This window comes from Sturnira hondurensis, unplaced genomic scaffold (genome assembly GCF_014824575.4).
Source record: "Sturnira hondurensis isolate 20B ecotype Veracruz unplaced genomic scaffold, ASM1482457v3 Scaffold0007217, whole genome shotgun sequence".
Taxonomy (NCBI): Eukaryota; Metazoa; Chordata; class Mammalia; order Chiroptera; family Phyllostomidae; genus Sturnira; species Sturnira hondurensis.
Window position 1 is genome coordinate 4675567 of NW_028079848.1, and position 22285 is coordinate 4697851.

The 22285-nt window shown below is 49.1% G+C and overlaps 1 protein-coding gene across 4 annotated transcripts; it reads right to left on the bottom strand.

Annotated features, from left to right (window-relative positions):
• Nucleotides 1–870: 870 nt before the first annotated feature.
• On the bottom strand, nucleotides 871–22061 carry SLC17A1 (solute carrier family 17 member 1). Of its 4 annotated transcripts, none has more exons than XM_037051408.1 (13): nucleotides 21788–22061; nucleotides 21312–21400; nucleotides 17699–17871; nucleotides 11280–11513; nucleotides 11108–11195; nucleotides 10702–10788; nucleotides 9556–9671; nucleotides 9296–9457; nucleotides 8326–8458; nucleotides 8100–8247; nucleotides 3686–3776; nucleotides 2096–2232; nucleotides 871–1722 (listed from the first exon to the last, which is right to left on the bottom strand). In XM_037051408.1, the coding sequence occupies exons 2-12, from the start codon at nucleotides 21337–21339 to the stop codon at nucleotides 2098–2100; spliced, it is 1395 nt and encodes a 464-aa protein (XP_036907303.1). In that variant the 5' UTR covers nucleotides 21340–21400; nucleotides 21788–22061; the 3' UTR covers nucleotides 871–1722; nucleotides 2096–2097. The 4 variants fall into 4 exon arrangements, with proteins under 4 accessions (XP_036907303.1, XP_036907302.1, XP_036907305.1 ...); XM_037051407.1 differs by having other exon boundaries at nucleotides 21784–22061; XM_037051410.1 differs by lacking the exon at nucleotides 9296–9457 and having other exon boundaries at nucleotides 21784–22061.
• Nucleotides 22062–22285: the final 224 nt, after the last annotated feature.

A 22285-nucleotide genomic window follows, 5' to 3' on the forward strand; every position in this document is an offset into this window, starting at 1 on the left:
CTGGCCAGTGAGAATGGCTCTGTTCCAACCAATCAGGACAGCCTTTCAGACCAATGAAACTTTAAAGATTGGGCACCCTCATTTGCATGAAGGCAGACCAATCAGGGGCCAGGGGTGGGGACTTGTGTCCATATAAGCCAACTCCCTGTTGGCTCACAGCTGTAACTTGTGTTGTTGAGGGAAGTGGTGTTCTCCCTTAATTGAAAGGTTGAACGTGTCCTGCGTGTGCAGTGTGGGGCAAGGTAGGCAAAGGGTAAGATTGATTCGCAGTTTTTTGTTGTCGTGTTGTGCTGGGTTGCAGTTGAGGACATTCCCAGTGTGTCATTTTGTTCATCACTTGTCAAAGTTAGGGGGTAGTTTCGCCATTGAGTTGGTGGCTAAAAAGCTTAAACAGTTACTCAACATAGTTTTATTTTCTTTGTGGAGATTCATCAGTGCTTAGTGGCTTTCTGTTTAGGGCTTTCTGTATACTCCTTGTTAGGCTGATAAACGGCCTAGAGCAACTGTCCCTAGGGAGTCAGTAGCCTTCTGTGTGGACATGGGGGCTCATGAGATGCAGCACCCACGGTGGGAGCAGAGTTTTCTTTCCACAGATGGAGTGCATGGCGTCCCCTTAGTTTCCAGGCAGGTGCTGGGAGGGTCTTGGCCAAATAAGAGTTTGCATCTAAAATGGATGTTTGGATTCTGGAAAAAGGTTTAATAGAACCAACCCAACCCAGTGCTGTGATTCTTGTGAACCATGTATAAAGGAGTGACTAGACATCCCAAGAAACATTGTTGCGTCTGATCCATCCCGAACATTTAAGGGCCCTGGGGAGGTTTTTTCTCCTGCACAGACAAAATTTGGATATGCACAAGCAAGGTCATGAGTTTTGGTTCATCAGTCGTTAACTTTTATTCGGACTCGTTTGAGCTACAGGTCAAAATGAAAATTGGAACAACCATATGATTGTGGATCTGCGTTAGTAAAGTTTTCAGCACCCTAAAGACTTGTTTTCAATGGCAGCTTTGACATAAGATTGAGTTTATGTGAACAGTGGCATGGGTTGCTGGGAGGGGCCGGAGAAGCGCCCCGGCTCTTGGTGCAGGGGTTTTGACTCTTGCTGAGAGCACAGTTAGAAATGTAGAGCTGAAGTTGGAAACGGGGCGTATCGGGGAGTCACCAAAATCCTGGCCAGTACGAGGCTTAGGGCTGCTCACGCAACATGTTCGATTTCCAGCACTCGCAAGAGACCGTAAAATTTTCATTGAAGAATTACCTTTCGTGCCTAGGCAAGGGCATCAGTATGTATGTGTATAAATCTCTAACATTTTTTAGATGACAACACCCAGGGACTTAAAAAAGTGATCTACAACGCAGGGGAGTGGTCCGTGTGGTGCCGTCAGAGTGACCAGCAGCCCTGGAACTAGATCACAGTGACAGGTATGAAGCAGAAGGCTCGTGCATGGGACTGGTCAGTATTTGAGGAGGTCAGTGGCCAGGCTGGATGTGTGGGCGGGGCAGGCTACTTGGAGATGTCAGCAGCTCCTTCCTGGCCACCCAGAGCCGGAAGCTGGGGACAGGTGGATGGGTCCTGTCTCAGTGGGAAGCCTGCCTCCTGTAGCCGGTCCCCTTGAGTGTGACTGCACAGGGATTCTCGAGAGGCACTGGAGAAGCACCTTTCCAGGTGATCTTCCCAGCAGACGGTCTCCAGGTGGATCGCGGGCAGTGCAGGGTCCCTCCTGTCAAGAGCAAAAAATCATAAACTGGAAAAGACTGATCATCTCGTAAGTCAAAATGAAATCTCCAATTAAGATACACTTGTCAAAACCCTGTTAAAATTGTAACATGACATCAGAATGTTCAATGATGACTGCCTGAAAATAGGCAAGCCCTATTCGCGAGCCCCGAGGTCGCCCCAGCACTCGGAGCGGCGCACCTCCGTTAGGATGTGAAACAGTCTCAGGCTCCCTGTGGTCCCCCTTCTCCTGAAACTGCGCCCCGATGCTCCCCCCTCAGCCAGTGACGCCACCGTGGGCCCAGGGGCGGAGCCTCCACCCTGTAGCGCCTGCGCACCCGGTGGCAAAGTCTGTCCCTGACCCCGCTGCTCCTCACCTTCAGAGGCGAACGTGCTGCTGGTCCTTAGCCCAGTCCTGAACGGCCGCCTTACTGAACGCGAGGTAGAAGATCAAGCTGGTCACGTTGATGGCTGCCATCAGCAAGAATATTTCAACCCAGGACGACTCTGGGTCCTGCGGGAAGAGCGTGGGAGGTGACGATAAAGGACTGGGCTTGTCGTGTTTGCAACACTTAAAACATTAAAATCAAAACAGGTTTCCATGCAGGTTTCTTAACAAAGAGAAAACGCAGGAAGAACGAAGAAGCTCGGGGTTTTCACTCCAAAGAGGTAGTCACGGTTTGTCTCCCGGCTCAGGGAGCCGTGAGCGTGCTCACAGTTTTCCATGTGTGAAAATGGCATGATGGTGTGTGTGCAGACGAAGGTTTGTGGCTTTTCATCTAGAAATTTATGAGCTGGGCAGGCGGTACACAGGACGTTCCCGTGCGTGGCAGCTCCTGGCTCCCCCACGCAGCCCATCCCAACCGTCTCATCCTCTACAGAATCTTCAGAGGAGATTCTTTTTATATTTTTCCAACCTTTTAAATGCTCTGTATTAAGAGAATTGGCCCAAGTTACCTACGCCTTCACTAATGGAAGCAGAAACTCTACCAATTCTCTTTTTCAGTGGTATTTCATCTGAAGTTTTAGTTTCAGTTTTATAATTGTCAGGTTTATTGTTTTCTCTGGTCACATCTTATGGTTCTTATTTATATTTCCAGGCCTTTCTTCTGTAAACCTATGCTGATATTCCCAGTGTCTCCGAGAGTCTGATTCTGTGGTATTTTTGTTCTCCCACAACAGCCTATTTCTTGGGCGGTTTTGTGGTCTTTGATTAATTCCTGTTCACTGACACCTTTATGCACGAGGAAATGGTGGGGCACACATTTAGGGTGCGTTTCTCTAGAAGCATTTTGTTTGCTTCTCCTGGGCATCTGTGTGGACTATGTGACATTTGGTCCTTGGTGTCTGGCGTCTGTAACCAAGGGAGTTTGGCTTTGGGCCCCTGTGGACGTTGGGTTATTTCCGATGTTCAGAGGGGCCTCTGCTCAGTGTCCCCGGCCCTGTGACCCCCAGGCGGGACAGGGAGGCGTGCTCCCTGGGGGAGGCAGGTAAGCACAAGGCTGGGGGGCCTGCCCAGCAGACTGAGTTTGGAGGGAGGACAGGCTGGCAGGCTCTAGGCCCTCGGGCTCCCCACTAGGGAGGCTGCCCCTTGGAGCAGGTGCCCCGCAGTCACCCTGGTGACGCGCTGCCTCTCTGGCACCATCAGCACACAGGCCCTGACGCGGGCCCCTCTCGGTGAGAGACTGGTCACGGTAAACTCGAGCTCTCTTCTCAGCTTGTGTCGTGGGTGGAGAACACCTGGAAGAAGTGCCTGCTCTTGGTTTTCCTCCAAATAAACTGAGTTCCTGTGTGAGCTGTGTGTGAGGGTGAGGCCCTCAGGGATTACAGACTGACGCCAGCATGTCCCCTGGGACCCCTGGACCCTGAGTGGGTTTTGGGTGTTCTCTCTTACCCTCTAATCGTCCATTAACAACTGCAGCATCGCTCTCCTGGGATGGGTGCATTCCCACAACTGGGCTCCTTACCTGATTAAGGATGATTCCGGTCAGAGTGGAAGAAATTAGGCCTCCTGTTATTCCAATGAGAATTGTAACTCCTTTAAGAAATCCAAAATATCTGTACAAAAAAGAATGATAATACACAAATGTAGTTTCAATCTTATACTTCATTTTTTAAAAGATTTTATTTATTTATCTTTAGAGGGGAAGGGAAGGAGAGAAGGAAACATCAATGTGTGGTTGCCTCTCGTGCGCCCCCTGCTGGGAACTGGCCTGCAACCCAGGCATGTGCCCTGACTGGGAATCGAACCGCGATTGTGTGGTTCGCAGGCCCGCACTCAATCCACTGAGCTTCACCAGGCAGGGCTAAATCTTATACTTCATTTGATTTAGGATGAGGTTTAACAGATAACTTGGTTTTCTGAATTTCGCATTTCTAGTTACAATCCATTAAAATCGCAGGCGAGACTGGGGTTGCACTGCGGAGGCAGGGAGGGCGGCTTCAGCAGAAAGTGACGTCATGGGACTGAGAACTGGAGCCGGGTTGGAGAGAGAGCCGTCAGCCATGGGGAGTCTGCAAACAGTTGAGAAATGCAGAAGGCGGGGGCGGGGTCTGGGAAGTGCTTCAGGGCGGACATAGAATTAGACTCTGTTCGGCTGGTCTGCTCCCAGTTCCAGAGCTGCGGCCCTCAGGGTGGCTCCCAGGGAGACCAGAAGCCAGGCCGAAACCTTGACAATGAGCCCCTGGAGAGTGACAGATAAAGCAGGGGCCGGCCGCCAGCCACACAGTGATGAGACGTGCCCTTCGGGAGCAGAATCAGTGTCTGATCAAGAAACCGCCTCAGTCAGGGACAGAGGGTCCCTGCCCCCGCTGCCCCACAGAGGGCACCAGGGAAGGCGCTGTGTCGTTTTCTTTATTATCTGCTAACGAGGGTGTCCAACCTTCTGGCGTCACCCGGGAAGACAGACAACCTTCTGTCTCTGGGCCACACTGGAAGAAGAGTTGTCTTGGGCCACACAGTAAATACACAAACACGAACAAAAAGTGATGAGCCAAACAAAACGTTTTAAGTAAATGTACAGTTTTGTGCGGGCTGCATTCGTAGCCGTCTTGGGCCACATGTGGCCAGAGGGTGGTGGGTTGGACACCCCTGTCAGGCAGGACAACAGTCATGCCCCTGCTTCCCCCTTTTTTACTGATATTAATAATTTTTCTCTTGATAAATCTTCATTTCAATAATTTTATTAATTTTCAAAAAACCAACTTCTTGCATTGTTGATTTTACTTGACATTCTTTATAAATTATAATTTCTCTCCTTTTACTTTCTTTGGGTTTAATTTGCTGCGTTTTCCCTAGTTGAAGCAGAAACACAGTTATTGATTTTAAGACTTGAACTATCTTTCAACATATAAACGTGTCTGAATGATTTCAGTCATTTGAAATTAACTGCCGTTTGCTCTAGGACCACCAGCGTGTTGTCACTAAAGTCTGCGGTGTCCGACCTGTTCTCCTGCACTTACATTTCCTCTGTCACGCTGCGTTTTTGCCTTTCAGTAGAGAGTAACTTAACATTTGGAAGAATTAGTCTTTTCTATATTTCATGTTTTCCTGATACATTAGACTTAAAATGATCATCATTCCAGTTTTTTGATCTACTCTATACTTTTTAAATTAATTATTGATTTCTTTTTCATTAATTTTTAAAAAAAGATTTCCTTTCCAATTTACCATCTTTCAATACTTACCCTAGAGATAGAAACATACCTTTGTGATTTATCTTAGTCTAGTATAATTATTTTTTTAAATTCCCATAATGAAAGCACCTTAGAACACTTAAATTCACTATACCTTCTCCTCTGTTATGTGTTGCTGGACCCTTTACTTACCTACGTTGTACACCCTAAAAGGTGCTGGTTTTGTTTCGGGAATTGGGGAACCATTGATTTGGTCTGACTTTTCCCGCTCCGCATGTTTTCCCTGTCCCTCGACCTGTGTTCCTCCCCGAGACCATTTCCCTCAGTGGGCCGGTCACATGCTCAGCGGTTGCCAGGGGATTCCCAGTTCGCCCGCAGATGTTTTTTGTTATGTTAATGCTTGAAGGGAGCCTTCGGACGGAGATTTTGTTGGACGTCGGCCTCCAGGTGTCGGAGATCTGTGTATCTGTTGTCACGTGGGAGCGGTTGGCTCCCAGCTGTGCCTGTTCCTGCTGCGGAGGCAGCTGTCAGCCGCCCTCCAGCGGAGTGTGCCCCCTGTGTGCGGCACTCCCCCCACCACTCTCACCCCCGCTTGTCACAGTGTCCTTACGAGAGTCAGGGGCTGGTACTCTCTGTGTCCACCCTGTTGTGTGTCCTGTGACTGTCACGTCTTTAATGACGAGGTGCTCCCTCCAGGGCAGAAGTTGTCTGCGGCGGCTGCGGCCCAGGGTCCGGCCTGTTTGCGTGGAGAGCCAGGCTTCCTCCCTCCCCAGTCAGAGAGGCCGACGCCTGCCCTCTGGGTCCCAAGGGTCACGCTGGCTCCTCTGAAAACCACTAGCCTGGGAGAGACAAGGTGAGAGCTTTCCTGCCCCCACCTCAGGACCCCTTTCTCGGGTGGCAGGTGTTTGATGTGGGGATGCGAACAGCCCATGCCCACGCAGGACCATTTTCGGGGCAACAGTCGGCTCTAACGCTGCCCACTGCCACCGCACCAGCCTGCGGGACCAGCGGGCTGGAATGTACCCGGCCACCTAGGCGGCCTGTCAGGTTTGCCGCTGTGACGTCGTGGCGTGGCCCGGTTCAGCCGGACCTGAAGAAGGCTCTGCCGCCTGAGCCACATTCAGTCCGGCAGAGCCAAAAACAATGAATAGTCACTTGGATCTCCTTGGGAGCCCCCCATGAGACTGTGAGAGGGGGGCCAGGGGCTTCCGGCGGCGTCCCGGAGCCCCTTGGATGCTGTGCTTCCTGCTGCTGTCGCCCCCAGGAGGTGGCAGCCACTCTGCCCGCAGGCCTTCTTCCCGCACTGGGTCCATTTCCCCACCGAGACCACACTGCTGTCTCCTCCTCTCCCCTCCAGAGCTTCTCCTGTGTCGTCTCCGCCCTGCTGTATCAGAGGGTGCCCTGCCCTCCTCCTCATTCTGACCCAGGCCACAGTTGCCATACGTGGTGCATGTAGACACTCACCCTATGGGGATCCTCTGTGATGGTCAAGGGAGGTGTATGATCAACCACATTCTTGCTTAAGTAAGTTTGGTCTCCATCCCGTTAGTAAAAAAATAGCTTAACCAATACAAACGTCCATTGTTGTGATGTAACTAACACACACATGCCTTAGAGACGGAGGGTGAACTAGTTCAGGGGAATCGGAATTTCTTCCAGACCTGCGTGAGCCATTGTGTTCCTGCCACCTCTGCAGTGGCCTGGCTGTCGTGGAACCTGAGCCCTGGGAACAGTGCATCTCCGGCTGGGTCCTGTGTTCCCCCAGCCATTGCTGGCTGACAGTTCATGCCCCGCTGGCCGGTGATACCAAGGGGGCCGGGTCTACAGCGAGTCAGCTTCGCAGGCAGGCACGTCTCGGGTGAGCCCTGTCCTTGTTACTAACCAGGCAATGTTACGTCAGTTCACTCCCTACTCTCTCATGGGGTGTGACGGGCCCACAAAAAATACTCTATAAATGGTAGCTCCTCATAACTTCCTTCATCTATTTGTGTCTACATTCTTAGTGTACCTGGGTTTAAAAATGGGTATCACTCTGTTGGCTTGTGCGTTCTCTACCAAATAATCCTTTTATGACTTCATACAATTCCAAGTAATCAGAACACCTGCGGGGATTTTGGGGGAGGGTCTTGGAACTGAGTAAATCGAACAAATCCCTGGCCTTGTTACCCTGGCCCTCACTGTGGGTAGATCTGATGGCGAGATTATAGCATTGGGACGACATGGATTATTCTGGGCTGACGTTGCCTCTTTACCCGGGGCCACCACCCTACCACACTCGGGAGGATTCTGTTCCGGTGGGATCTGTGCGCTCTAAGGTGTGACCGTCCCATAAAGCGAATGTGGGCCATGCTCCCTGCGGCTGTTCAGGTAGCAGGCTGCTTCCATGGGTCACCCCTATTAGAGCTAAAAAAAAAAAGGCATAACTTTTTAAAAAAGGGCAAAAGGTTTCTGCCAAACAGATCTGGATTAAAATCCTGGATGAGATCCCAAATCAGCAGTGAGATCTTAGGCTGACAATTAAGTATCTGAAGGCCACTTTCCTCAGTTGTGAGATAGACTCCCAGCCGACGGGAGGCGCCCTGACCTGGAAACCTGCCTGCAGCACCCCTAGCCCTCTAGGAGTGAAGTGGCTGACGCTGACACAGTCAGGACCTAGGCGAGCTGGCCGCCCCGAGCTCGAGACCGTCGAACTCTTCCGACACCCAAGAGAGCTCGGGTACAAGGAAGGAGATGTCTGCACCCTACCTGGGAGCGATATCCAAGGGATTGACCATCATGCCGGCCATGCAGAAGCCAGCCGTGGCACTCGCGAGCGTCAGGCAGGTGATGATGCCCAGAGGGCTGGCGCCGGGGTGGAGCAGGCTCACGGTGAAGAGGGTAGGCAGGAGCAGCCCTGCGGGGGTCCGGACCGGTCAGGTGCAGGCGGGGCGGGGCACCCCGAAGGGCTCGGCTAGTCGTGGCTGTCACTCACCCAGAGTGGTGAAGAATTTCCGGATGGCGATCAAGCTGAGGATCTGCCTGGCCAGGAGGAAGTCGGCCAACCACCCGGCCAGGTTCCCGAGGACCCAGCTCAGCAGGTGGGGCAGCGCCGACAGCATTCCGTTCTGCGGAGGAAGTGGTGTGAGCATGCGCGCGGCTGGGCGTCCGAACTGTGTGCCGCGCGCGGGGGGCGTCAGCTGGCAGCCCACCGTTCTGCTGGGGCCCAGCTCCCCAAGAGAAAGAGAAGACGGTTCTGAGGTCAGAAGCCATTGACGTCCTCTGTCTTTTATTTTTGGTGTCGTGAAACCCGACGATTCGGTGGGGCGCCAGAGGAAGACTGCGCAGGGGACGGCGAGTGCCGGCCCTGGGAACCTGAGTCCGGGGTCGGAACCCTGGGGAACCATCAGCCTGTGCGGCCTCGGGACCAGCACCTGTCGAGCCTCGCGACAACTGCCCGGTCTCGCGGGAGATAAAACAGAGCGGGGCCTCCCTGTGCCGCTGGCCCCAGGCTGGGTGGTTGCGGGATCACTACAGAAGGCCCTGAAATGCAAGCCCACACTCCGTTTCTACCAGAGTTTTCTCCCTGGCTACTGTGACCTCAAACAGCAGAAAATTCTAGGCCTCCGTGACTCTCCAGACTAGACGATTATTGGCACTGCCAATAAAAAATGACGCAGACCTGAGTCCTGGCTGCATACCACAGGGAGGACTGGTGTGAGCTGGGCAGGGTGACGTTCAGGGAAAGGTCCCCGTCCACTTAGGGACGGATGCTGTTGAGGTTAAAAGTAATACACAGAAGTGGGAGGTGGCGGATCTGTGGGAACAGGGCTGAGTACAGCTGGAAACAGTGGGTCTCCAGGTAAAGCCCGTCAGCGAAACCGGGCAGGGTGGGTGAGAGCTGGAACCGGAGTCAGAAGGAGAAGTGGGCGGGCCATCAGGTGCAGAGCGGGAGGGATACTTACCTCTCTCACGTTAATGAGAAGCTTGGCTTTGAGGAATGTTGGCATGTACATCAACATGATAGTGTTTGTCCAGGAAAAAGCAAAACAAGTGACGGAAATGGCCCAGACAGGAAGGGACTTGAGGATGGCCGCGATGGGCACAGACTTCCCGCTTGAGCTGGCCTGGAAAGGATCCGTCACTCCCTCACAGGTCGGCACGAGCCGGAGCCTGCGCCCCGTGGCCCAGACCCCAGGGTGCATGTGGGGCACCTGCGTTTCACCTGCATGACGGAGGATGTGATGAACTCCTTCTCGCTGAGGCTGATCCACGGGTGCTCTGCAGGGTCATCGTAGAACAGGACGAACCAGAGCAGGCTGAGGGCGCAGCCACCAGCGCCTGTTGGAGCAGGACAAGGTAGAATTGGAATTGCTGTCTCTGTAGTGAGTCTTGGGCCCAAACTGGTGTTTTTCATGATCGGTGTGAGAACCGGGACTTCCTCTTTCTTTTCTGGAACTTTGCCGCAGGCCTCACATGGGGGATAGAGGCTTCTGTGTGCACAGCAGCCTCTCCCCCCAGAAAGATGTTTACAGGTGGGGGACACCCTCTGGCCTCTCCTGACCTCCTCGCCCCTGTACCCCTCTGCTCATGACCATCAGGCCTCCCTGCTCTTAAGTCCCGTCTATAACCACTCCTCTCATTCCACAGTGAGGGGCACAGCTGAGCCCACACAGGGCTCGCCAATCACCTGGCTTTGAGAGCTGGGCTTTAGCCATGCTCCTAAGATGCAGGCCAGGCCTAAGGATGGTTCGAGTCCTATAAGGCTCTGCCAAATTATTGATCGTTTTTGAGTTGTTGTACATTAATGAGCTGATTCTAGGCATCCCCCATCAGGACAGGGGGATGTAGAGTGCCATCAGTGAGCCTTTGCGAAATGAGTGTATCAGTCAAATGCCCGTTAGGTAGCAGGCATGGCTCTCGGTGCTGGGAACACTGTAGTGACGAGAACAGACAAGCATCCTGTCTTCCGGAGCGTACTTTCTAATGGACGAGAAACAGAGTGAAACCAGTAAATCAGCCAGAGGCCTGAAGTCTTGGCGACGGGCACTACGGAGAGGAGAGATGGGTGGGGAGGAGTGCTGGCTTGGAGATCGCTGGGACCTGGGTGTGGGGTGAGGACACTGCATACGGGGGTGGCGGTCAGCCAGGCCCTGTGGGCCGAGGCCGTGAGCCGGCAGCTCTGCATTAGAGGACTGGCACTGTGAGCGCAGTGCTTTGCTCACAGTAGGAAATCTGAGTGCTGACTCTGTCCTTTGTGAAACTCACCATTTTAAACAGCATGGACCTCACGTGAGCTATTATATGCGGTTTTTATTTTTAATTTTTGTTTTTTAAGTTCTGAATAGGGACTTCACAGAAGGAGACTCACCGAATATATAGAAGACCACAGGCCAGCCCAGGGACTGAGAGATGAAGCCGGTGACAAACAGGGAGACGCAGGGTCCCAGTATGATTCCTAGTCAGAGGCGCAGAGAACAGGCAGAATGAGGGCAGGCGTCTGAGGGCGGAGGCAGCAGCGAACAGCTGCGAGCGGAACAAATGTGTCGGGTGGGACGCTGATCAGAAGAGAATGAAATACGTGCTCTCCTCTTTGTCTCTGGTATGGGAGATAAGCAAGCCCCTCCTCCACTCTGGACAGTTCCCACACCTAAAGGAAGGGGCCTGGGGTCGAAGGTTCTCACGCCGATGATTCCAAACGCATGTTTCTCGGGGCTCTGGGCAGATGGTGATCCCACACACGAGATGCCCGTGGGGTGACATCGCGACGTCATTACCTGACTGGCTCACAGAGGTCAGTCGGCTTTGTTCCAAGGGGGGGGCCCATTTGGTCCACACCGTGTACTGAGCCACCATCACTGTCCCCTGCAAGGAGAACAGCTGGGACCTTTGCTTCCTGAGGCTTTCTGGGAGTTGAAAGCCTGGTCGGTTCTCGCGCGATTGGCCTACCTGGCTGAGTCCCTGCACCACCCGGCAGGCGATGATGAGGGCCTCGCCCGCTTCCGCCGCCAGCGGGATGAGCAGGCTACAGAGGGAGCTCAGGAGCAGCCCCAGGCCAGTCACTGTCTTTATGGGGTACACCCCGGAGATGTAGCCCATGGGGATCAGGGTGATGGGTATGCCGTACATGATGGCGCTCAAGATGACCCCCTGGGTTTGGGGGCTCCAGTTGTACACAGGATTCTGAAAGAAAAGCAGAGACATCCCGTCAGTCTGACTGTTCTGGGATGTGGGGACCCGGGTCTTCAGCTAATCTGTGTAAGGGAGGCTCCTCAGTCTACGAGTCTCCCTCGTGGGACCACCTTTCGTCCTCGGGAACAGGACGTTCTGTGCAACTGCAGGTTGTCACTGGTTTCCTCAGCTGGAACGTCACGTCCTTGGAGCTGGGAGCACTGTCCCACCGCCAGCACCTGTCACAGTGCAGACCTTTACCACGAGTCTCCATTCCTTGTCTCCCGGGCATAACTGATGTGCAGCATTACATTAGGGTCAGGCTTACAGAAAAATGTTTTCATATCTGTATATGTTTTGAAATGATCACCATGATACGTCTAGTTAACATCTGTCCTCACGCACAGAAATTTGTGTGTGTGTGATGAGAACTGTAAACATTTACTCTTTTGTCAACTTTCAGTATACAGAACCATTGACAGCAGTAAAAAATCATAGCTGAGACCAATATCAATGAGCTACCTTGTCTTCTTCTAAAAGTGTTATGTTTTCAGTCCTATATCAAACTTTTGACCTAAGTGGTTTTACTCCTGTGTATGGTATAAGACGGGTCTGATTTCCTTCTTTTGCACATGGGTGTCCAGTTTTCCCAGCACCATTTATTGAAGAGACTGTCCTTTTGTCATTGTATATTGTTGGCTTCTTTGTCATAAATTAATTGTCCACATATATGTGGGTTTATTTCTGGGCCCTCTGTTTTGCTCCATTGATCTGTGTATCTGTTTTTATGCCAGGACCACACTGTTTTAATCACAATAGTTTTGTAATATTGTTAGAAATCAGGAAGAGTGATGCCTCCAGCTTAGTCCTTTTTTTTTCAAGGTTACTTTGGCTATTTGAGGTCTTTTGTGGTTCCACACAGATTTTAGGCTTGCTTGGTCAACTGTGTAAAATGCAGTTGAAATTTTGGTACAGATTGCATTGATGGTGTCGATTGCTTTGGGTACTATAAATATTTCAATGATATTAATTCTTTTGACCCATGAATATCTTTCAATTTATCTGTGTCCTCTTCAATTTCTTTTATTGGTGTCTTATAGTTTTCAGTACACATGTGTTTCACCTTGGTCAAATGTGTTCCTATGTATTTTGTTGTCTGATGCAACTATACATGGAATTGTTTTCCTGGTTTCTCTTTTTGCTAGTTTATTGTTAGTGTGTAGAAATGCAGCAGATTTTTGTGTGTTGATTTGTGTTCTGCAACTTTAATGAATTTGTCTATTAGTTCTTTGCAGTTTTCTACTTCTAATGTGTATCATGCCATCTGCAAATAGTGAGAGCTTTACTTCTCCCCTTCCAATTTGGATGGCCTTTGTTTCTTTTTCTTAGCTAATTGCTCTTGCTAGGATGTCCAGGACTCTGTTGAATATGACTTGTGAGAGTGGACATCCTTGTCTTGTTTCTGGTCTTGGAAGAAAAACATTCAGCTTTTTACCATTTAGCATTATGTTAGCTGTGGGAGTGATGGTGGCCTTTATTATGCTGTGGTACATTGCCCCACGTTGAGAGTTTCTGTTATAAATGCATGTTAAATTTTGCCAAATGGTTTTTCTGTATCTATTGAGATGATTATGTGATTTTTTATCCTCCTTTTTGTTGATGTGGAACATCCATTGATTGATTTGTGGGTGTTGAACTATCCTTGTGTCCTTGAAAGAAACCCACTTAATCATGTTGTATGATCCTTTTAATGCGGGGTTGAATTCAGTTTGCTACTATTTTATTGAGGATTTTTACATCTGTTGCTATCAGGTATGTTAGCCTGTGATTTTCTCTTCTTGTGGTTCCTTGTCTGGTTTTGGTATTAGGGTAATGCTGGCCCTTGTAAAATGAGTTTGGAAGTGATCCTCTTTCATTTTTCGGAGAAGTTTGAGAATGGTTTGTATTAATTCTCTACGCATTTGGTTGAATGTATCAGTGAGCCCTTGAGGCCTTGACTTGTGTCTGCCGGGAGGTTTTCAACGACTGACTCAATCCCTTTATTAGCTAAAAGTTCGTCAATTTTGTGTATCTGTCCAAAGAACTAGCTCTTGGTTTCATTGATCTTTTCTGTTGTCTTGTTGGTCTCTATTTCATTTGTTTCTGCTGTGGTCCTCGTTATTTTTTAGTTTCTTGAGGCACAAAGTCAGTTTGTTCATTTGAGATTATTTTATTTGTTGCTTAAAAAAGCCATTTATGTCTAAGAACTAACCCCCTTAACCTCTGCTTTTGCTGCATCTGGTAAGTTTTGGTGTATTGTATTCCCATTTTAACTTGTCTCAAGATATTTTTTGTCTTTTGATTTCTCCTTTGACCCAGTGGTTGTTCAGTAGTATGCTGTTAAATCTCTACAGATTGGTGAATTTTCCAGTTTGCTTTCTATAATTGATTTCTAAGTTCATTCTTTATGGTTGGAAAAGATACTTGATATGAGTTTAGTTTTCTTAAATTTATTAAGATTTGTTCTGTGGTCTGACCTATGCCCTGTGCTAGAGTGTTCCATGCACCTTTGAGAAGAGTGTGTATTCTGTTGCTTTGGATGAAATGTTCTGTAAAATCTGTAAGTTCATTTAATGTGTCGATTAGGGCCAGTGTTGCCACGTCCAATGCTAACCAGGTTGGCTGACACAGTCACGGCCTGGGGATGCCACGTCCAATGCTAACCAGGTCGGCTGACACGGTCACGGCTTGGGGATGCCGCGTCCAGAGCTAACCAGGTTGGCTGACACAGTCACGGCTTGGGGACAAAGGCTTCACAGAAGCATTATCTAACCATGTCGGCTGACACAGTCACGACTTGGAGATGACGGCTTCACAGAAGCGTTTTCCAGCAGGACGGACGTGGCATTAATGGACATATGGTGTTGCTTTTATTCTTACTGTTTCTTAGTATTCTAACCTTTACACTTCTGAAAATTTGGAATCTCCTAGAATTAATGACCACTCTCAGAGAAAAAACAACAGTTGGCTCAAGTCCTAAGCAATATCACCCTGGCTGAATTAAGGCATCGTACTTTACTTATTTGTTCCTGTGAAAGCCACCCAAGAAAGAACAGTTCAGGGAAAAATATGTTTTCCCACAGAACTGCCTCATAGAATAGCAAAAAACCCCTTTAGAAAATAACCCCTGATTGTTAAAGATTTGTTAGAATAACAGCCCCTCCTTTACCTTGAATAGGAATATATATCAATTAGAATTAGACAGGCATAAAAACAGAAGAAGCTGGGTAGCTATTACAAACTAAGCACTTAGAAACAACTACCAAGGAGTCAGAGTTCTCAGTATACAAAAAACATTTTAGACAGCAAGATAGATAGCTAAGTTAGATATTACCAAGGCTTATAGTGTACTTCCTAACCTCTGCTCGGTCTAAGCGTACCTGTTGCCAATGACAATTTCTGAGAACTTTAATAAACAATAAGACATTCAAACTGTATACATAGAACTATTTCAAATTGTCTGATTAATGGTTTTCCTGGTCAAAATAACTTTTGTTTAACGTAACTGAAACTATGGGAACTTTCGAATTTTCCTGGTTACCTTTGTATTGATTTTTTCTGCTTAACTGATCATGCTGTATACCTGTAAATGTTAATCTATGCCAAAAATGAGAATATAAAAAATCAGCTTGTACTTGCAATAAACGGAACAGTGCTTCACCTGCCTTTGAGCTGTGTAGTTGCCTGTTACCCAGCGCCGACGCCTACTCTCACCTGAGGACCCTTAGATGGGCTGCGGCTGGACCGCGGCAAGTGTGTCCTTATGAATTGCCTGGATGATCTATCCGTTGCCACAAAGTTCTTTCCTATTACTGTATTACTGTTACTGTCTTTGGTTCTATTAATATTTGCTTTATATACTTAGGTGCTCCTATGTTGGGGGCATAAAAATTTACTCATGTCCTCTTGTTGGATTGATCCCTTGGTCATTATGTAGTGGCCCTTCTTTGTTTCTTATTACAGTCTCTGTTGTCAAGTCTGCTGTGTCTGAAATAAGTACAACCACCTCTGCTCTCTTTAGGCTTCCGTTTCCATGAAATATCTTTTCATTCCCCTGCTTTCGCTCCCTGTGTGCCCTTCCATCGGAAGTGAGCCCCTTGCAGGCTGCCTACGCGGAGCTTGATTTCTTAAAGCATTCAGCCATTAGCCGTCTTTTGACTGGAGAATTCCATCCATTACATTTAAAGTAATTATTGATAGGTATTTACTTACGGCCATTTTGTTACTTGTTTTCTGCCTGTGTGGGTAGTTACTCTATTTCTTCTTCTCTTGCTCTCTTCCTTTGTGATTTGATCATTTTTTTTCTAGTGGTATGCTTAGATTCCTATCTCTTTACCCTTTGGACATCTCCTGTAGGTTTTTGTTTTGTGGGACCACAAGCCTTACACATACCTTACAGTTATAATAATCTATTTGAAGTTGATAACAACTGAAGTTTGAATGCATTCCAAGGTACTACATTTGTAGTGCCACCCCTGTTTTATGTTTTTGATGTAACAATTTACATCTTTTTTCTTTTAATGCTCACCAGAGGATATGTTTTTATTGATTTTTTAGAGAGAGGGGAAGTGGGGGGAGAGAGACATGGATTGGTTAGCTCCCATACACATTCTGACCAGGAATTGAACCTGCAACTTTTGGGTGTACAAATGACACTTTAACCAACTGAGCCACCCGTCCAGGGCACAGTTTACATCTTTTTATCTTGTGTATCCCTCAGCAAATTATTGTAGTTGGTCGTTTGGACTACTTTTGTCTCATAACTCGCATTCTAGGCTTATCAGTAATTAATTCATCATCTTTACACAGAGATGATGAATTTTCATCAACATTATTCTCAGTTTTGCTGTATATTCACCTTTACCAGTAAGAGTTAGACTTTCGTATGTTTTTCTTTTACTAACTAGGGCTGTCTCTTTTCAATCTAGAGGAGTCCCTGTAACATTTCTTGTGAGGCTTGTTTTGTGTATGCAAACGATCTTTTAAAGCAAGCGCGTGCCCTTTTGAATGGGCTGCTTCTGAACCAGGTCCTATGGCCAGAGACCACAGGGGACAGCCCTTCCTTCAAGGATGGCTCCTCCGTTTGCCACAGCCGCATGGGACACAGGTAGTGGAGCCACGTGGGCTTTCAAAGCTTGACACTTTGCTGGGTTGTCTCTCAGGGGCTGGTCTTCAGTCGGGGTGTCCAGTGGGACACCCCAGAGAGGAGTACCAGGTTTGCGTTCCCTCCAGATTGTGGGTCACCTTGCTAGAGGTGGGTTTACAGCTGTTGAAGCTGGTGCATTCTGGGATGTTCTGTTCAGTTTTGTTTTTGTTCTCCTTGGCTCAGCTGGGGACGCTCCCGTGGACCTGCACCAGTGCTCACTGACCCTTTCCTCGGCTCTGTCGTGACTCCCTGTGAGCGCATCAAGGTGGCGTTCATTTGTGATGGTGGCCTTCATTTCTACTCTGTCTTTTTTGTTCTTTCTTTCTTTCACTTTTCATCTCTCTGCAGACAGTCCCTGTCTGGTATTCTGTATTGCCAGTGTTCTCCATTAGCACCCTTCACATATTAATTAGAGTTATTTCAAATTCCTTGTCTGGGATTTCCTACATGTGTGTCGTACCTGAGCCTGGTCCGATGAACACATGAGAAAATCAGCGCACAACACATTGCACATAAAGTGTTACTCTATGGTAACTCTATGGTAACAGGGATAGAACTAAGCATCTTCGTATTTGCCTGTGCATTCATAACGGAACGTGGGAAGAGTGGAGGAAAAATATGTACGTATTTTCCCACCATTGCCATTTTTGTCCTGCACTGTGTCTCCTGACAGGTAACCAGCCACTCAGTACCTTCCAGGGGGAAAATCAATAAACTGTGTAAACGTACTGTGCGTTCAGGTGCATCTTGACTTCCACTTGTGGTTTAAAATGGTTTTCCTTTTCTCTCTGGTCCAAACTTGTGGACTCTAAAGAGGCCTGCCTCTGGGCTTTCGTCTTGTGTCACTCAGACGTGTTCACAGAGCAGAGCCCTTCCCGGACGTGGAGGTGCGTGTGTCCAGGCTTCTGCTCTGGTGACTATGGTCCCGTCAACCACAGTCTCGCTTGTCCACCCAGGTTACTTAGCAGCTTGGGACTATAAATGTGTGGTGAGGGTGACACTTTTGATCTACCTTTGTGCTATCCAGGGGCTCCGAGGCGGAGGCGTTGGGCGTGCCCTGCAGCGCCGAGCTGTTCACCATGGCGACCATCGTGAGGCTGAGGCACCAGCGCTGGGAGAACATGGTCGCGTTGCAGAGATGCAGCAGGAGGCACAGGCCGTAGCGCAGGGAGCAGAGACTCGGAACTGGGAAGCACAGCGGAAGCCATTGGCCGTTAACACGGCTCAGGCAGAAATGAAGCAAATCATACTGTTAACTTTGGGAAGGGCGGCTCAGAAATTGGGAACCCCAGATATTATTTTGAAGTCTTATTGTACTTGATGGCCTTTGAGAAATTATGATATGATAGGAAGATGTGTGACTGATGTAATAATCCTACGCCCCCTAAAATATAATCTCATCTAGAAAGTCCCCCAAAATTAAGCCAAGTACTTCAGCTCATGTATATATTAAAGACGCCATTTAAAAATACTCTGGGGAGACTTCCGGCCAAGATGGAAGTGTAGGTGGAGACACTGTGCCTCCTCGCACGACCACATTTAAGGACAGCAAAGATTTAGGAAAAAAGTACAACCAGCACAGACAGAAAACTGAACTGTACCGAAGTCCAATAACAGCGAACCATTCATCCAGGCCGGTAAGAGGGGGAAGTTGGTGGCCGGCGGAGAGGGGTCCAAGCAGGAAACGGTGGTGGTTGGCAGAACCGGGCGCGGGGAGGAATGGAGCAAACCCAGTGAGATGTGCAAGGCAGTTGGCTGACCGTGGACACACATTATTGCGCAGATAAACCAAGCAAAAAAACAGACAGTGAGACAGACCGTGCCATCCAGGGCGCCAGGGATGGGAAACAAAGCCCAAAAGCACTGAGTAAAAAGGTGCCAGCTTGTGGGAAATGGCAGAGGGGTCTGAAATCCGAGAGGGAGGAACGAGCACCATTGCTTGCTCCCCCTCTGATCCCGCCACCATGTGCAGCGTCACAACCCAGGGATGAGGGTTACCCTGCCCTGGTGAACACCTAAGGCTCTGCCATTCATATGTCACAGGCGTGACCTGACCAAAAATGGCTCCAGCAGAAGAACAAATCGAAGTCCCAGAGCCAATACTTTTAAGCAACCAAGAGATAGCCAACCTATCGGATGCACAGTTCAAAATACTGGTGATCAGGATGCTCATAGAACTGGTTGATTTTGGTCACAAATTTGATGAAAAAATGAAGGCTACACTAAGTGAAATGAAAGAAAATGCACAGGGATCCAATAGTGATGGAAGGAAAACTGGGACTCAAATCAGTGGAGTGGACCAGAAGGAAGAAAGAAACAGAAAAGAAGAAGAAACAGGAATTCAAAAAAATGAGGAGAGGCTTAGGAACCTCCAGGATATCTTTAAACATTCCAACACCAGAATTATAGGGGTGCCAGAAGGAGAAGAAGAATAAGTGGAAAAGTTACTTGAACAGACAATAAAGAAGAACTTCCCCAATCTGGCAAAGGAAATAGACTTCCAGGAAGCTCAGAGTCCCAAAGAAGGTGGACCCAAAGAGGAACACACCAAGGCACATCATAATTACATTAGCCAAGATTAAAATGAAGGAGAGAATTCTAGAAGCAGCAAGAGATAAGGGGACTGTCACCTACAAAGGAGCTCCCATCAGACTATTAGCTGATTTCTCAAAAGAGACCTTACAGGCAAGAAGGGGCTGGAAAGATGTATTCCAAGTCATGAAAGGCAAGGACCTACATCCAAGATTGCTCTAGCCAGCAAAGCTTTCATTTAGAATGGAAGGGCAGATAAAGCACTTCTCAGATAAGGTCAAGTTCAAGGAGTTCATCATCACCAAGCCCTTATTATATGAAATGTTAAAGGGACTTATCTAAGAAAAAGAAGATAAAAAATACGAACAGTGAAAGGACAGCAAACTCACAGTTATTAGCAACCACACCTAAAACAAAAGCAAACCAAGAGGACAGCTAGATCAGGAGTGGAACCATAGAAATGAAGAACACATGGAGGGTTAGCAACGGGAGTGGGAGGAGGAGAAGGCGGGAGAAGGTACAGAGAGTAAGTAGCATAGATGGGGAGGGAAAGAAGAGTGGGAAATATAAAAGCTAAAGAACTTGTGACACATGGACATGAACTAAAGGGGGGAAGGTGGGTGGAGGAGAATGAAGGGGGGGAATGGGACAACTGTAGTAGCATAATCAATCAAATATATTTTAAAAATAAAAATATTTTTTATTTTTAGTACTCTTGGAACTAAAGCCCCTCAATAACAAGGACCTCTGCTCTAGTAAAGGGCTTTATCCTCCACACCTGTGTAGTTGGGGCGGGGAACTCGCGTGTGCACCAGGCACAGAAAAGGCATGGACACAGTGGGACGCACTGGAAGCAGTTTCTGGCTGCAGCAGTGGACACAGCGCTGGTGTAGGGCCCAACCCGGGCATCGGTGGGAGGAAGTGGGGGGTCCAGAAACAGATGAGCAAAAAGGCGTTTGAATAAACGCACTAATGCAACTAGGTGTAGGGAAGTCAGGTCTTCTCAACAAATGGCGACTTACCCAGAGAAGTAAAGACACGCGTTTGCAGAAGGGCGTGTGATGAGATGTCAGTTGCAGCTCGAAACAGCCAACTGGGTGAGTGAACAAGCTGCGCCGTGATAATGCAGTGGGTGTCACTCAGGAGTAAAAAGGGGGGGGGGGACACTGATAGACTCCACAACAGCCTGGGTGAATCTCAGCAAAAGGACTTGTGAGTCCTGAGCTACAGCCGGGCCCAGGAGGGGAATTCCTAAGTGCTTGGGACTCAGGGGCAGTTTGAGCGAAACGCACAACCAACCCTAGATGTGTTTAGCAGGAAAGAAGAACACTCAAAGACTTGGAAAGCTGACAAAGGAACAAACAGAGAACCCAGAAGTTAGAAAATGTGGGGCGTAAGGGCAGACATCAGTGGTGTTGATGTACAGCAATGTAATTGTTCCTGTCTATTGGCTTTATGTGTTGATGTGAGTTAGTGTTCACGTAGAAATTGGAATGTAGATGAAGTGGGTGATCTAAAATGGTCACCGCTGGTACAAGAAGAAACGTCAGATGTGAGAGACCCCTGACCTGCACAGAAGTGGAAGGGGCCCACAGCCCCGCACAGCCCCTCTCCTTCTGGAAGCCTGTCCCTCACCACGGGGACGAGATTCTAAGCCGACAGTGCTGACTCCTCATTGCTCTCCCCTGCCCTGCTCAAGAGCAAGAGTTGGTCTAGAAAAAAAGTCTGGGGAATGTGCAGCTGTGGATCTGTGAGGGTGTCCGAGGGCGCAGACTCAGGGCCCCCCACACCCCAGCGCCGTGGCGGCGCCCTTGAGGCGGGGCAAGCTAGCACGCCTCCTCCGACGTTCTCCACCTGCTAATGAGCGGACAGTGGTCAGGAGTCGCTGATGGAAGTGTGGGCAGCCAGCGTGGGCGGGGTTTTTTATTCGAGGCCTCCTAGTGGACACCCCTCCAGGGCTGGTCTCCTTACTTCCTCTCCTGAGCATCTCTGACACCTGTTACATGTTTTCGTGGGGAAACCCTGTCACCTGGAATCTCTGTGTCGAGTTGAAGAAGGCGAAGGCCTGTGTGAGGGGCGCGGAGAACGTCTACCTTTCTGGGAAGGAGACTGGTGATCCATTGCTCAGCGGCGGTCTGGCTCCTGCTCCTCCTCCCGAGAGCTCTGTCCTCTGTCCTGTGTCCTGTGCGGGAGCGAAACGTGCTGCGTTAGCAGGACCCCAGCGGGGACTGCCCCTGGCCTCCCCAGGCTCCTCTCTGATTTCAACAGTGCATCTGAGGAGGCTCACTCCTCACTCCGGGGCCCTGGCAGCTCCTTCGTGTGCTGCCCTTGACATTGGACTTACAGTTTTTTCGTTGTTGATTAAATGTATACAGAAACCTAAAAACTAGACAACAAACAGCAACCCGCCAACCCCACACTACTTCCAGTGAGAACACCCCTTCAACAGTGAAAGAGCAGTAAAAACTTTAACAATTAACAAAAACAAGGACTTTACGGCCAACAGGGAATCTCAGACGCAGTTTTAGGCAGAAGGATATTGGTAAAGGTCTGGAATGTGGATACCAACAGGAAGGAAGAGCGGTTCCGCCAGGCTCTCCTGCTTCAGCTCCCAGTCCGCCCGTCAAGTCCCTTCTGGGTTTTCAGCCCCCGCAGAGAGCCTTTGGCTTTGGGTCCGGTTGCTCACACCTCCCCGAGTGGCACCTGGAGGGTGGAGCTTGGCGGAGTCCTGCCCTGAAATTGAGAATTGGGAGGAGTCGGGTCTGGGGGGCCCAGAGCCACTACCTGCCAAGGGTCGGCTGCCCGTCACCCGCACAGTTCCTTCAGGTGAGCTGGATGACACTTTTCTAAATGAGGAGAGAGGAAGGAGAGGTCGGTTCCACCCACACTTTGGGACCTGCAGCCTGGCTGATGAGGCCGTTATGCAGGGAGAGGGCATGTGAATGCGGCCTTGCTGGGTTAGAGGTTTCTCCCTGAGTCCTTTTCGAAGGACTCTGGACCCTGTGATAAATAATCAACCACTTCAGAAGTCAAATATCACATGAAATATTTCTAACCCTGAATTACT

What these genes read in the sequence shown, in the direction of transcription:
- SLC17A1 (XM_037051408.1), bottom strand. Translation starts at nt 21,339, where the DNA reads ATGGATCACCAGTCTCCTTCCCAGAAAG. An exon ending in CCAGTCTCCTTCCCAGAAAG is followed by an intron (nt 17,872 to 21,311) that starts GTAGACGTTCTC and finishes TGTGCTTCCCAG; the next exon opens with TTCCGAGTCTCTGCTCCCTG. An exon ending in GACCTCTGTGAGCCAGTCAG is followed by an intron (nt 10,789 to 11,107) that starts GTAATGACGTCG and finishes GCCTCTGACTAG; the next exon opens with GAATCATACTGGGACCCTGC.